At 45.4% G+C, this 16,404-nt stretch overlaps 1 protein-coding gene across 1 annotated transcript in view; it reads left to right on the top strand.

Annotated features, from left to right (window-relative positions):
- LOC141121785 (uncharacterized) overlaps positions 1–16,404 on the top strand; it is a 146,411-nt gene that overhangs the window by 21,331 nt on the left and 108,676 nt on the right. Inside the window, exons 2-7 of the mRNA XM_073611506.1 lie at positions 1,333–1,461; positions 1,589–1,723; positions 1,810–2,013; positions 8,402–8,593; positions 8,680–8,803; positions 9,806–11,673. Of these exons, the coding sequence (XP_073467607.1) occupies positions 1,366–1,461; positions 1,589–1,723; positions 1,810–2,013; positions 8,402–8,593; positions 8,680–8,803; positions 9,806–11,673 (2,619 nt within the window). The 5' untranslated portion in view covers positions 1,333–1,365. The remainder of the gene's footprint in view (positions 1–1,332; positions 1,462–1,588; positions 1,724–1,809; positions 2,014–8,401; positions 8,594–8,679; positions 8,804–9,805; positions 11,674–16,404) is intronic.

The raw sequence follows: 16,404 nt of genomic DNA, 5'->3' as shown, positions 1-16,404 counted from the left end.
CGACTTTCATTTTCGCTGGTTCTCATCCTACCTATCCCACTGCACCTTCAGTGTCACTTACAATTCTACTCCCTCTTCTCTTCTTTTCTCTGTTGGGTTTTCCCAAGGTTCTGTTCTTGGACCTCTCCTATTCTCGGTCCACACCTCCTCCCTGGATCAGTTGACTGCCTCCCATGGCTTTCAATATCATTTCTACGGTGATGACACTCAAATCTATCTCTTTACCCCTCAGCTCACCGCATCAGTCTCCTCACGCATCACCAACTTACTAACAGACATATCAGCCTGGATGTCGTACCACTTCCTCAAACTCAACCTATCCAAAACCGATCTCATAATATTTCCTCCCCCATGTGCCTCTTCCCCTGATTTCTCTGTCAAAACCAATGACACAAATATAAACCCGCCCCTGCATGCCAAGGTCCTAGGTCCCATATCCATTCACTGTCCACAACTTGCCACCTCAACCTCCAAAACATTTCCAGGAAATGCCCCTTTCTAACCAATGACACCAAAAAGCTTCTAATTCACTCCCTGGTCACCTGAAACTCCCTCCTCATTGGCTTACCCTTACATAATCTATCCCCCCCTTCAGTCCATCATGAATGCTGCTGCCAGACTCATCCACCTTACAAACCACTCTGTGTCTGTTACCCCTCTCTGCCAATTCCTCCATTGGCTTCCACTCACCCAATTAGTTAAATTCAAAATACCAACAATAACTTACAAAGCCATCCACAACTCAGCTCCCATATATATCACTAACCTTGTCTCAAAATACCAACCAAATTGTTTTCTTTGTCCCTCCCTAGACCTCCTTCTATCTAGCTCTCTTGTAACCTCCACCCATGCTCACCTCCAGAACTTTTCCCAAGCCTCTCGTATTCTTTAAAACTCCCTACCCCAATCTGTCCAACTCTCTCCTACTCTGATTGCTTTTAGATGATCACTGAAAACTCATCTCTGCAAAGAAGCCTAGCCTGCCCCGAACTAACAACTGTACTTTTATTTTCTTGACAGTTATTACTTTTTGTATCACTTGACCCTTCCACCTAGATTTTAAGCTCTAACAAGCAGGGCCCTCTGATTCCTACTGTATTGAATTGTATTGTAATTGTACTGCCTGTCCTCATGTTGTAAAGAGCTGTGCAAATTGTTGGCACCTTATAAATCCTGTATAGTAATAATAATAATAATAATAATAAATGTGTTCCCATGGGGGGCAGTAGTCCTTAAATGTACAGCAACCCTCCAACTACCCCCCCTTACATCTACATCCTATTATTGTGTGACCAATACCATCCAAATAATTCTTACTTTCATTTCCCAAAGTTATCCATCTACAAGGAGACCTGTATAGATCAAATGAGGGCACCAATGAGGATGGAGGAGGAACAGAGTCACATGACTGAGAAGATACTAAACCTCACCCTGGAGATCATCTACCTGCTGACCGGAGAGGTGAGGAGGATTCTGGGAAGACACATGACATCACTCTTATCTCTGTTAATAAAACACAGACCTGACCAGAGAGGTGAGGAGGATTCTTTGATTCTAACATGATATTCTTATTGGTTCCTCAATACAGAGATATCCTCTTGTGAAGTCAGGTGATCATATGACCATCACAGTGCCTCCATGTGACTCCCTAAAACCTGAGAGACACAACATGCAGAAGATTCTAGAAGTCACCAAGAAGATGATGGAGCTGCTGACAGGAGAGGTGAGCGGTGCTGGGAATTCTGGGACATTATCCAGTAACAGACAAGGGATGTGTCTGGATGGTGACTGTATCATTATGTGTGTCAGGTTCCTATAAGGTGTCAGGATGTCACTGTCTATTTCTCCATGGAGGAGTGGGAGTATTTAGAAGGACACAAGGATCTCTACAAGGATGTCATGATGGACAATCAGCAGAATTTGAGTTTTGTGAACAATGTAAGGAAGGAATTTCCCCGGAATGAGACGATATTGAACCTCACCCTGGAGATCCTCAGCCTGCTGACTGGAGAGGTAAGTGTAATGAAGGGGTTAAATCTGACTCCGCAGTACACTGGGATGTATTTAGTCACTTTAAAGCGGAGTTCCACCCAAAAGTGGAACTTCCGCTCATCGGATTCCTCCCCCCCTCCGGTGTAGGGATGAGCTTCGAGTTCGAGTCGAACTCATGCTCGACTCGAACATTGGCTGTTCGCAAGTTTGCCGAACAGCGAACAATTTGGGGTGTTCGCGGCAAATTCGAATGCCGCGGAACACCCTTTAAAAGTCTATGGGAGAAATCAAAAGTGCTAATTTTAAAGGCTAATATGCAAGTTATTGTCATAAAAAGTGTTTGGGGACCCGGGTCCTACCCCAGGGGACATGGATCAATGCAAAAAAAAGTTTTAAAAACGGCAGTTTTTTCAGGAGCAGTGATTTTAATAATGCTTAAAGTCAAACAATAAAAGTGTAATATCCCTTTAAATTTCGTACCTGGGGGGTGTCTATAGTATGCCTGTAAAGGGGCGCATGTTTCCTGTGTTTAGAACAGTCTGACAGCAAAATGACATTTTGAAGGAAAAAACTCATTTAAAACTACCCGCGGCTATTGCATTGCCGACAATACACATAGAAGTTCATTGATAAAAACGGCATGGGAATTCCCCAAAGGGGAACCCCGAACCAAAATTTAAAAAAAAAATGACGTGGGAGTCCCCCTAAATTCCATACCAGGCCCTTCAGGACTGGTATGGATATTAGGGGAACCCCGGCCAAAATTTAAAAAAAAAAATGACGTGGGGGTTCCCCCTAAATTCCATACCAGACCCTTCAGGTCTGGTATGGATTTTAAGGGGAACCCCGAGCCAAAAAAAAAAAAAAAAAAACGGCGTGGGGTCCCCCCAAAAATCCATACCAGACCCTTATCCGAGCACGCAACCTGGCAGGCCGCAGAAAAAGAGGGGGGGACGAGAGTGCGCCCCCCCCCCCCTCCTGAACCGTACCAGGCCACATGCCCTCAACATTGGGAGGGTGCTTTGGGGTAGCCCCCCAAAACACCTTGTCCCCATGTTGATGAGGACAAGGGCCTCATCCCCACAACCCTGGCCGGTGGTTGTGGGGGTCTGCGGGCGGGGGGCTTATCGGAATCTGGAAGCCCCCTTTAACAAGGGGACCCCCAGATCCCGGCCCCCCCCCCGTGTGAAATGGTAAGGGGCCTACCATTTCACTAAAAAACTGTCAAAAATGTTAAAAATGACAAGAGACAGTTTTTGACAATTCCTTTATTTAAATACTTCTTCTTTCTTCTATCTTCCTTCATCTTCTGGTTCTTCTGGCTCTTCTGGTTCTTCCTCCGGCGTTCTCGTCCAGCATCTCCTCCGCGGTGTCTTCTATCTTCTTCTCCTCGGGCTGCTCCGCACCCATGGCATGGGGGGAGGCTCCCGCTCTTCTCTTCTTCTTCATCTTCTTCTCTTCTTCTTTTCTTCTCTTCTTCATTTTCTTCTCCGGGCCGCTCCTCACACATGCTAGCATGGCGGGAGGCTCCCGCTGTGTGACGGCGCTCCTCGTCTGACAATTCTTAAATAACGGGGGGCGGGGCCCCCCGGTGACCCCGCCCCCCTCTGACGCACGGTGACTTGACGGGACTTCCCTGTGACGTCACGGGGAATGCCACAGGGAAGTCCCGTCATGTCCCGTGCGTCAGAGGGGGGCGGGGTCACCGGGTGGCCCCGCCCCCCGTTATTTAAGAACTGTCAGACGAGGAGCGTCGTCACACAGCGGGAGCCTCCCTCCATGCCAGCATGGATGCGGAGCGCCCTGGAGAAGAAAATGAAGAAGAGAAGAAGAGAAGAAGATGAAGAAGAAGAGAAGAGCGGGAGCCTCCCCCCATGCCATGGGTGCGGAGCGGCCCGAGGAGAAGAAGATAGAAGATGCCGCGGAGGAGATGCTGGACGAGAACGCCGGAGGAAGAACCAGAAGAGCCAGAAGAACCAGAAGAACCAGAAGATGAAGGAAGATAGAAGAAAGAAGAAGTATTTAAATAAAGGAATTGTCAAAAACTGTCTCTTGTCATTTTTAACATTTTTGACAGTTTTTTAGTGAAATGGTAGGGGTACTTTTGTACCCCCTTACCATTTCACACAGGGGGGGGGCCGGGATCTGGGGGTCCCCTTGTTAAAGGGGGCTTCCAGATTCCGATAAGCCCCCCGCCCGCAGACCCCCACAACCACCGGCCAGGGTTGTGGGGATGAGGCACTTGTCCTCATCAACATGGGGACAAGGTGTTTTGGGGGGCTACCCCAAAGCACCCTCCCAATGTTGAGGGCATGTGGCCTGGTACGGTTCAGGAGGGGGGGGGGGGCGCACTCTCGTCCCCCCCTCTTTTTCTGCGGCCTGCCAGGTTGCGTGCTCGGATAAGGGTCTGGTATGGATTTTTGGGGGGACCCCACGCCGTTTTTTTTTTTTTTTTTTGGCGCGGGGTTCCCCTTAAAATCTATACCAGACCTGAAGGGTCTGGTATGGAATTTAGGGGGAACCCCACGTCATTTTTTTTTTTAATTTTGGCCGGGGTTCCCCTTAATATCCATACCAGACCTGAAGGGCCTGGTATGGAATTTAGGGGGACTCCCACGTCATTTTTTTTTTTTAATTTTGGTTCGGGGTTCCCCTTTGGGGAATTCCCATGCCGTTTTTATCAATGAACTTCTATGTGTATTGTCGGCAATGCAATAGCCGCGGGTAGTTTTAAATGAGTTTTTTCCTTCAAAATGTCATTTTGCTGTCAGACTGTTCTAAACACAGGAAACATGCGCCCCTTTACAGGCATACTATAGACACCCCCCAGGTACGAAATTTAAAGGGATATTACACTTTTATTGTTTGACTTTAAGCATTATTAAAATCACTGCTCCTGAAAAAACGGCCGTTTTTAAAACTTTTTTTTGCATAGATCCATGTCCCCTGGGGCAGGACCCAGGTCCCAAAACACTTTTTATGACAATAACTTGCATATTAGCCTTTAAAATTAGCACTTTTGATTATTCATGTTCGTGTCCCATAGACTTTAACGGTGTTCGCGTGTTCGAACGAACTTTTTTCCTGTTCGCATGTTCTGGTGCGAACCGAACAGGGGGGTGTTCGGCTCATCCCTACTCCGGTGCCACAATTGGCACCTTTCAGGGGGGAGGGGGGTGCAGATACCTGTATAATACAGGTATCTGCACCCACTTCTGGGAATAGACTCCCGCAGGAGTCACACCCCCTCCCCCGCTGTCTCCTGGGAAAAGACACAGGTCCCAGGAGACAGCGGGGACCATTGAGAACGCGCAGCGCGACTTGCGCATGCGTAGTAGGGAACCAGGAAGTGAAGCCGCAATGCTTCACTTCCTGATTCCCTCACTGAGAATGGCGGCGGCAGCACCCGAGGATCGAGGGACGGTTCGGTCTCGGGTGCCGACATAGCTGGACCCCGGGACAGGTGAGTGTCCTTATTTTAAAAGTCAGCAGCTGCAGTATTTGCAGCTACTGACATCTAAAAAAAAAATTTTTCACCGGACTCCCGCTTTAAGTCTTCTGATGTTCTTCTAATCAGTAACGACATCCACACAAGTACTATGAATACATGACGTGTACGTACTCTATGATATTTGGTTATAGCACAAGATGGCGACATTGGTTATAGAAGATAACAATTTCAGGTTTAGTCCAATCAGTGACCCATTATTACCAGCATGCCACGCCCACTGACCACTAATTCCATGGGTAACATTTCCTGGTGGGTCAGTGAGCCTTACTAGTAAAACATTAGTGGCTCTATTATATGATTTCTAGAAGGACCTATAAATCTGACCACATTGTAATCGCATCATTGGATGGAGATGTCTGCTCTTTTCTGAATTGGGAACATTGTGGCCAATCAATCCCTGGAAAGTAAATATAGAGCTGACCATAGAGATGAGGGATTATGGGAGAGGAGCTCCAGGCTCCTTCAGATATAAATAAAAGTCAGGGGCTACAAATACTGTAGCTGCTGACTTTTAATAATAGGACACTTACCACTCCACCAATCCAGCAATGCCTTCACCCGAGTCGATTTTATAATTGGCTCTTGGGTGCTTCCACTGCCATCTGAGCTTAGGGAAATCGGCAGTGAAGCCTTCCCTACTGCGCATGCACGAAGTGCATTGCGCTTTGTGAATGGCTCAGTGACGGGGGAGGGAGGAGGGGGGTTGAACTTCTGGCTAACTTCGCCGGGAGTGGGTACCTGTCAAAACTGGGTATCTGCTCGCCCGAAAGGTGCCAAATGTGGCAGCGGAAGGGGGGAGGAGGCAAACAGGCAGAGCTTCCCCTTTTGGGTGAAGCTCCGCTTTAATGCATGGGCATTGCCCAGGGGCCCCTTGATAATCTTGCATTACATTATACTAATATTCCGAGACAGTCAGTCAAGCTTTTTACTAATCTGTCCCAGGGTGGCCATGTCCCCGGATGTGTCCCAGAATCTGGTGTGTGGCTACAGCAGCAGCCTGTCACTGTGCTAAATCTACAATCAGAATGACATCTCCCCACTATTTTCAAGGAATTAAGGAAGAACCCCCGAGGTGGAGCATCTTACTACTACTGCTGCTTGTGAGGGCAGGATGTGTACAGCACCGATCCCCACTGGACCTCCTATCCTATTCATCCCATGTGATCGGAGCAGTACACATCCCAGCCTCAGGAGCAACAGCAATAGTAAGATGCTCCACCTCGGGGTTTTTCCTTAACCCCTACAAAGCACCAAAACTGTGGGAGAGAGAAATGGGGGTGAACGGGGGGGAGATATTCAATTGTAGATTTAGCCCAGTGACAGGCTGCCAGAACAGGTAAGATCTGTAACAGCAGCTTCCCTGCACTGCTCAGCTTGAGGAGACCATCTCTGTATTATACATTACTGCAACCTATACTGTGCCCTCCTACCACCACCTGTACTGTGCACTCCTGCCCATCCCCATATTGTGCTCTCTTGCCCCCTGTACTCTGCTCTCCTGGCCCCTGTACTGTACCCCCACCCCTACCTTTACTGTGCACTCCTGCCCCCCAGAACTGTGCTCTCCTGCCCCTGTACTGTGCCCTCCCACCCTGACCTGTACTGTGCATTCCTGCCCCAATATTGTACCTTCCTACCACCTTGTACTCTGCCCTCCCACCCCAATATGTAGTGTGCACTCCTGTACCCCATATTGTACCCTCCTGCCCCTCTATACTGTGCCCTCCTGACCCGCCTGTATTATCCTCTCCTGCCCCCCATATTGTGCCCTCCTCCCCCTCTGTACTATGCACTTCTGCCCCCTATACTGTGCCCTCCTGACCCCCCTGTATTATGCTCTCCTGCCCCTATACGTGCCCTCCTTCTCCTCTGTACTATGCACTTCTGCCACCTATGCTGTGCCCTCCTGACCCTCCTGTACTGTGCCCTCCTTCCCATCTGTACTATGCACTCCTACCCCCTATACTGTACCCTCCTGACCCTTCTGTATTATGCTCTACTGCCCCCTGTATCGTGCCCTCCTTCCCCTCTGTACTATGCACTCCTGCCCCCCTATACTGTGCCCTCCTGTATTATGCTCTCCTGCCCCCTGAATTGTGCCCTCCTCCCCCTCTGTACTATTCATTCCTGCCCCCTATACTGTGCCCTCCTAGCAACCTCCTGTATTATGCTCTCCTGCCCCCTGAACTGTGCCCTCCTCCCCTCTGTACTATTCATTCCTGCCCCCTATACTGTGCCCTCCTGGCCCTCCTGTGTTATGCTCTCCTGCTCACTGTTCTGTGCCCTCATTCCCCTCTGTACTATTCACTCCTGCCCCCTATACTGTGCCCTCTGGACCCTTCTATATTATGCTTTCCTGCCCCCTGAACTGTGCCCTCCTTTCCCTCTGTGCTATACACTTCTGCCCCCATACTGTTCCCTTCTTCCCCTATGTACTATTCACTCCTGCCACCTATGCTGTGCCCTCCTGACCCTCCTGTATTATGCTCTCCTGCCCCTGTACTGTGACCTCATGTACACCATGTACTGTGTCCTCCCGCCCCCCCCCCCATACTGTGCCCTCCCATCACCCTGTACTGTGCCCTACTATCCTCCCTGTACTATGCCCTCCTGCACCCCCTGAACTATAACTTCCTGCACCCCCTGTACTGTGCCCTTTTTATCCCCTGTGCCCTGTGTTGATTAGTCTTTGATTTATGACATGTATTCTCATTGTTTAAAATCTATCATATTAAAAGTACTAATACATATCTGTTTACTTCTATCAACTATTTATACTTTAATTTTAGTAAATTAGTGCAGGCTGGTAGGGGCTCCAGTACATTACTTTTCCCAGAAGCCCATGATGATATTAAGACATCCCCGTGGAAGGGTGATATTTATCTTTGTATAACACAGACCTGTGCAGTAATAATGAAGAAATCTACTGATAATGAGACAAGAAGAAGATCTCATTATAGGACCACAAGATCTTCGAGAATCCAGAATTCCATCACTATCTCCCCACCTCCATCCCTGATCCCTACAAGACACAACACACAGAAGATTCTAGAAGTCACCAAGAAGATGATGGAGCTTTTGACAGGAGAGGTGAGCGGTGCTGGGAATTCTGGGACATTATCCAGTAACAGACAAGGGATGTGTCTGGATGGTAACTGTATCATTGTGTGTGTCAGGTTCCTATAAGATGTCAGGATGTCACTGTCTATTTCTCCATGGAGGAGTGGGAGTATTTAGAAGGACACAAGGATCTCTACAAGGACATCATGATGGACAATCAGCCACCCCTCACATCACCGGGTAAGAGGAGACTTTATTGTAAAGGAGAGAGCAGTACGGAGGGTCCACCAAGATCCTCCATCATCTGATAACCAGAAACGATGTATTCAGTCTCAGGAGATGGGAGGCAGCGCTGTGGGACCTCTGCAGCTTGTCTCATGTGAGCATTTAGGTTACCATTTATTACCAATATTATGAGTTCTGACCCTTACACTATATACTCTATATTGTACATTACATACCCCTGACCCCTGCACTATATACTCTATATTGTAGATTACATACCCCTGACCCCTACACTATATACTCTGTTGTACATTACATCATTCTGATACTATATAGTCCTATCTGTTGTATTTTATACAATTTGTTGAACATTACATAGTCCTGACTTCTGCTCTCTCCCCTCTACCCACTGCTATATATAAGCATAATATGTATTGTTTTTTGTTACACCCATTCTCTACCAGCTGGACATTTTATATCTGATGATTTGATTGGAGCACAGACTTTTACATGTTGATAATGTGATAACATCCACAAACTTTGGAACCTTAAGCAGAAAGTGATAATGAGGGAAGAGTCAATAACCCAATGATGGTGGTCTTCAGGATCAGTCCAGTCTTCATCTTGGTTGTTCTCCCCCCATCCTCACTCTCTGACCTCTGGTGGGGCTCAGCCTTGCTGTTATTCATGACTAAATCATGGACTAAATAAGGAAGTGCAGGACTTCTTGTGTTTGGAAGATGGAAATGAGTGATAGAGGGGGTGGGGACACTCGTCCTATAATCCCCTCCTCACTGTCACTCCTATAAAAGACAGTTCTCATTGTTTCCTCACTCTCTGACTAAGGTCCATGAATAAAGAAATGATCTGGTAGGAGATCAGAGGACCCATTTATTAGTTACCTTGAGGGTGGAATTGTAAGATGCTCAGAGACAAGCTGCCTGATGTGGCCGGAGTCCTGGTTTAGGGGAACCAATCTGCTCATGTCTAGTAATAATCTTTTTATTTCTATTTTAGTAGATGGACGGGAGATGAGGAAAACCTCAGAGGATTGTCTCACTTTGTCTCCAGACTGTAAAGTAGAAGATGAGGACATCACACAGTATAGTCCAGGAGAAAACCCGACTACCTCAAATGTCCATCCGGCACCACACAGTGTAGATGGACCATCGTATTCCTCTTATCCTGAGGAACCTCAGACTGTGAGGGACGGTGCCATCCTTCCAACAGATAAGAGGTTTTCCTGTACTGAGTGCGGGAAGTGTTTCCATTCTAAATCTCAACTTAATAGGCATAAAAGAACTCACACAGGGGAGAAGCCGTATTCCTGTCCTGAGTGCGGGAAATGTTTTTCAGAGAAGTCCAGTCTTTACAAACATCAGAGATCTCACACAGGAGAAAAGCCGTATTCCTGTCCCGAGTGTGGGAAATGTTTTTCAGTGAAGTCCAGTCTTTACACACATCAGAGATCTCACACAGGGGAGAAGCCATATTCCTGTCCTGAGTGCGGGAAATGTTTTTCAGAGAAGTCCAGTCTTTACAAACATCAGAGATCTCACACAGGGGAGAAGCCGTATTCCTGTCCTGAGTGCAGGAAATGTTTTTCACAGAAGTCTCATCTTAACAGACATCAGAGATCTCACATGGGGGAGAAGCCGTCCAGGAGTCCAGGAGAAAACCCGGCTACCTCAAATGTCCATCCGGCACCACACAGTGTAGATGGACCATCGTATTCCTCTTATCCTGAGGAACCTCAGACTGTGAGGGACGGTGCCGTCCTTCCAACAGATAAAAGGTTTTCCTGTACTGAGTGCGGGAAATGTTTCCATTCTAAATCTCAACTTAATGTGCATAAAAGAACTCACACGGGGGAAAAGCCGTATTCCTGTCCTGAGTGCGGGAAATGTTTTTCAGAGAAGTCCAGTCTTTACACACATCAGAGATCTCACACAGGAGAAAAGCCGTATTCCTGTCCCGAGTGTGGGAAATGTTTTTCAGTGAAGTCCAGTCTTTACACACATCAGAGATCTCACACAGGGGAGAAGCCATATTCCTGTCCTGAGTGCGGGAAATGTTTTTCACAGAAGACCACTCTTTACACACATCAGAGATCTCACACAGGAGAAAAGCCATATTCCTGTCCCGAGTGTGGGAAATGTTTTTCAGTGAAGTCCCATCTTTACACACATCAGAGATCTCACACGGGGGAGAAGCCGTATTCCTGTCCCGAGTGTGGGAAATGTTTTTCAGTGAAGTCCCATCTTTACAAACATCAGAGATCTCACACGGGAGAGAAGCCGTATTCCTGTCCTGAGTGCAGAAAATGTTTTACAGTGAAGTCCAGTCTTTTTACACATCAGAGGTCTCACACGGGGGAGAAGCCGTATTCTTGTCCTGAGTGTGGTAAATGTTTTTCAAAGAAGTCCAATCTTTACACACATCAGAGATCTCACACAGGAGAGAAGCCGTATTCCTGTCCTGAGTGCAGAAAATGTTTTTCGGTGAAGTCCAGTCTTTTTATACATCAGAGATCTCACACGAGGGAGAAGCCGTATTCCTGTCCTGAGTGTGGAAAACATTTTTTATTGAAGTCCCAGCTTTCCGCACATCAGAGATGTCACACGGGGGAGAATCGGTATTCCTGTCCTGAGTGCGGGAAATGTTTTTCACATATGTCCCATCTTTCCAAACATCAGAGATCTCACACAGGGGAGAAGCCGTATTCCTGTCCTGAGTGCAGGAAATGTTTTTCACAGAAGTCTCATCTTAACAGACATCAGAGATCTCACATAGGGGAGAAGCCGTATCCCTGTCCTGAGTGTGGGAAATGTTTTTCACAGAAGTCCAATCTTTACAGACATCAGAGATCTCACACGGGGGAGAAGGCACTTTCCTGTCCTGAGTAAGGGAATTGTTCCTCACTGATGTCCTGTCTTCCTGTACATCAGGGATCCCACACAACCCTCAAGGTGTATTAGTGCCTTGAGTGCGGGAAATGTCTTCTATATGAATGTTGCTGGACATCACAGCTCTCATGTGGGGAAGAAGCACACCCTGATATACACCTCAGATATACTCCATGGCTGATCTTTATCATGTAAGAAACAGATCCAGGGGTATGGAAATTTGTAAAAAAAAAAAAAAAACTACCGGTCCAAAGGACTAAATCAGGGTCCTAATCTCCTTGTCCTGTTAAAATAAAAAATTTTAACCAAACCTGTAAATAAATCTGAGGTGCTTTTAGGAATGTCGGGGGCTTTTAGAACTTGGGTGCTCAGTACAAGAGCATACTGAACAGACAAATCATATTCCGGTGTTTGCTCTGTTAACCACTTCAGCCCCGGAAGGATTTGCCCCCTTAAATGACCAGGCCATTTTTTGCGATCCGGCACTGCATTGCTTTAACTGATAATTGTGCGGGTGTGCGACGTTGCACCCAAACAAAATTGATGTTCTTTTTTTCCCCCACAAATAGAGCTTTCTTTTGGTGGTATATGATCACCTCTGCGGTTTTTATTTTTTTGTGCTATAAACAAAAAAAGCAGCAATTTGGAACAAAAAGTAATATTTTTTACTATAATAAATATCCCCCCAAAAAATTGAAAAAAACTAATTTCTTCCTCAGTTTAGGCTGATATGTATTCTTCTACATATTTTTGGTGAAAAAAATTGCAATAAGCGTATACTGAAGGGGTTAACACTAGGGGGCGATCAAGGGGTTAAATGTGTGTCCTAAGGAGTGTTTCTAACTGTGGGGGGATGGGACTGCCTGGAGGAGGAGACAAATCGCTGTTCCTAAGCAGTAGGAACAACAGATTTGTCTCTCCTCCCCTGACAGAACAGAGATATGTCTGTTTACATTGACAGACCTCCATTCTGTCTCTCTCAGGAGTGATCGCAGGTGCCTGGTGGACATTATGACCGCCGTGCACGCGCATCGGGTCCGTCGTCGCGCCGCAGACACGCGCCCCTAGTGCTCTTAAAGCGGTCGACGTACAGCTACGATGGCTCGCCCAGGGAAGCCAACCTGCCGCAGTATGACTGCGGCGGCTGGTCCTCAAGTGGTTAAAAGGAAAAGTTCACCTTTTATAAAAGTAATAAATGCACATTTTCTGCAGATAGAAACATTTTATTACCTATTTTTTAGGAGCATTGAAAGCATTGCAGCCATAATGTTCTGATGGCTGGTGCTATGCAGGACTCCTGTAGACTGTCTCTGCCTGTACATTATATGGGAAGGCAGTTACAGTGACAGGAAGAACCAATCATCTACCAGAGAGCTTAGCAGTGGTGTGGGAGTTCATTGAAAACTACAAGCCGACATCGGCAAAGGACAGAACTCTGTGAATGAATGGCACGGCTGCACTCTTTTCATAAAGTGACAGCCGGTACGGGGAACTTCTCCCCACACTGCTGTCACACAGAGGGCTCGGATCACTGAGCCGCTGCAGGAACATGTTACCGAAGATGAACTTATCCTTTAACCCTTTCACTGCCAGAGCCGCTTTTGCATTTTTTTGCCCACATGTGTAAAACATTATTTTAGGCCTGAAGATTATATAAATCCCCAAAATATTATATATTTTCGGAAAGCAGACACCCTAGAGAATAAAATAGTGGTAGTTCCATTTTTTTATGTCACACAATATTACCGCAAAAGTCTATGAAATGCTAAATTTCAGTAAAAAAACACACTAAAGTTAATTTCAGGGGACACAAAAACACAATAAATAACCTGATTTTTCTTTTGTAAAATATTAAAGCCGAGGTTGCACCGAGTAAATAGATACCTAATATGTCACATCTTAAATTTGCATGCACCTGTGAAATGATGACAACCTTCAGTACCCTATATTTTCTGTAGGCGATGCTTTAAAAGCTCCCTATAGGTCATCAGTTTAGTGTTATGGAGGAGGTCTGGTGCTAGAATTATTGCTCTCATTCCATTTTGCACGGCGATATGGAACATGTTTATCGCAATCAACGTTTTCAGGCATAGGCGCTCCAACGTGTGCGTTTATGTAGGTAAGTGTGTATATATGGGGGTGGGGGGCATCACATTTTTTGGGGGTGGATTTTATGTGCTTGGGTGTAACTTTAATTTTTTTACAAGTAAAAAAAAAATGTTTCTTTTACTTAACTTTTTTTTCATGCACATGTCTATTATCCCGCTAATCTTTATAACTCATGACCAGCTGACTGTGCAAGCTACTTTGACATCGCCATTTATCACCGTCTCCTTGCTATGTCCCAAAGCGTTGTGTAAGTGGCACATAATATACAATGTTCTAAAATGATGAGATTGCTATGTATTTATATTCTGTATGTTTTTTTAGTTAGGCTGATTTTCTTTGTTGCCAAGGAATAAAAGGTCCTGAGGAAGCTTATTGATATGAAATGCGTCAACCTCTTGGACAATTCAGCAAAGCTAAATGAGTGATTATGAATATATATGGCCTAATGTTTGATGGATTTGTTCCCATGTGGTTTTTTTAAGATTTATATTTGATGTAATTTTTATGTTTGGGCTTTTGTCGTACCAATAAATTCTGACATACAAGGTTCTTTTTGATATGATATATATAATGGATGTGGTATATTTATAGTAGCCAAATCGTCCTCTTTTTTAAATATAAAAAAAAATAGTTGAATAAATGTGACCAGCATTCGCCCAGCTGTGATGAATATTGGATGTATTTTATTTCATACACTGATTTCCTTGGCTCCATCTAGTGGTCATAATGTGGTATTGCGCTATTTTTACTAATGGAAGTATGTCAGCAAAAATGCCCCATTATGGTCACTAGATGGAGCTGGCTATCATAGGAAATCACTTTGCTACATTATGGCCAGAATTTGTAATGGCTGAATTAATGATTGTCACATTCGTCCTATGAATTTTCTAGAAGTAGACCCCTTTGTTTCCTTCATCAGACATGGTTTCATACAGATAACTGAGATCATCCTCATACATTGGTGAGTACAGTACACACTGAAGAGTATAAGACAGGCATATCAACAGTCCGGCCCGCATTCCGGTTTGGAACTGCCCACCTGGTAATTTGGACATATATATCTTTTGTGTGAAAGAAAGAAAATGGTTGGGGTCAGTGGCGCTACCTGTAGCCCGAAGAGTGATCTATCGGGTCTCTATTTATATGGCTAAATGGAACAGAATACTCAATGGGATCATATGGTTATAGAAATTCACAGTGGTGTAATTAACTACTAACACCCTTGCCGTGACCTACGTTTAAAGGTTAGCAATATATAAATCCACCTGTGGTGAGGACAGAATCTCTTAAGCAGGAATGTAGGAGGGTAGGTGCATAATCATCAGTACTAGCGGGTGTAAGTGATGCAGCAAATAAAGTGTAAAACTAAAAATAAACCAAGATCAATAATAGATGATAATTGGGGGTCCACACCCCTGAAAGTGCTTAAAAAGCTAATAATACGAGGTAATAACATTGATCAGTGAAAAATTAGTGAAATTAATAGTCGAAAACATATAATATATGTGAAAAGTGTAATATTTAGCAATATGCAGTCCATGCGATAATGCTATGGATTGTCCAAAAACAGGCAAGTTGCGTTGCACAAAAGAAAAAATGCACAAAAAACAAATAAAGCAACAGGTTGGACTTGATGGACTTGTGTCTTTTTTCAACCTCACCTACTATGTAACTATGTAACAGTTCCAATGTGAATGGTGTTCGTAGTAGCAGGTTTAGCAGGTGACTTTTGTGCTCCCCCTCTTAGGTCCCCACTCACCAGCTCCTCTAACCTCTACAGGGGTATTTCGGATATCGACTCAAATCCTGATGGCTTTAAACAATTAATTCTCCAAATCGCAGCGTCTACAGGCTCATGGGTGTCACTTGTTATCCAGGTATTTAGGCAATTGTAGATACACTCTTGAAAGAGATAATAGCTCCCATGGTGTAGTACCAAAAAGTTATGTTTATTAAAAAAAATTTAAAATACGTTTTAAGAACAATTCCATACAGCATAGGTGTTACTCCTTGGAAAAAAAAACACTAGCTGGAGGATGGCAGAGTACTGCAGTCGGGGATTCGCAGCGTGCTCTCCAGCTGCGTTCCACCCGACAGCTCTCGTTACCGGAAATGACGTAGTGTGCGTTGCTCCGCCTTATGCGTTTTGTCGTTGACGTCTGAGGTGGTGCCATCTTACTGCACCCTACGTCTATATATAAGAGAGCAGCCATGCAGGTCCCACCTCCCCGTAACTCCAGATTACCCGATCTAGGAAGGGGGAGGAGCAAACATCACAGGATGTATGCATTGAGTGCAACAATAAGCAGTCATCCATAACGGGCAGTAATTTATAAAGTCCCAAAAGAATATATATGAACATGACCCGCATCACTGCTCTCTCGTAAGCACATATAAAACAGAACATTAATAAAGCAGAGTATATATGAGAAACGACATCTTAAGAGTATAAACTAACATCCATAGCTAAATGCACAATCCGAGTGATGTGCTAGGATAACATTGATAATAGGGAAAAACCAAACGACTGCACAACATAGCTTATCCACCCGAACTCCCCCCAGTGTTAGAAGGTGAGAGTGCGGGTAGGCAAACCATGTG

Source organism: Aquarana catesbeiana, unplaced genomic scaffold (assembly GCF_042186555.1).
Source record: "Aquarana catesbeiana isolate 2022-GZ unplaced genomic scaffold, ASM4218655v1 unanchor231, whole genome shotgun sequence".
Classification (NCBI taxonomy): Eukaryota; Metazoa; Chordata; class Amphibia; order Anura; family Ranidae; genus Aquarana; species Aquarana catesbeiana.
Note: the sequence above shows the minus strand (reverse complement) of the source record. Positions and strands in the feature narration are given on the sequence as shown.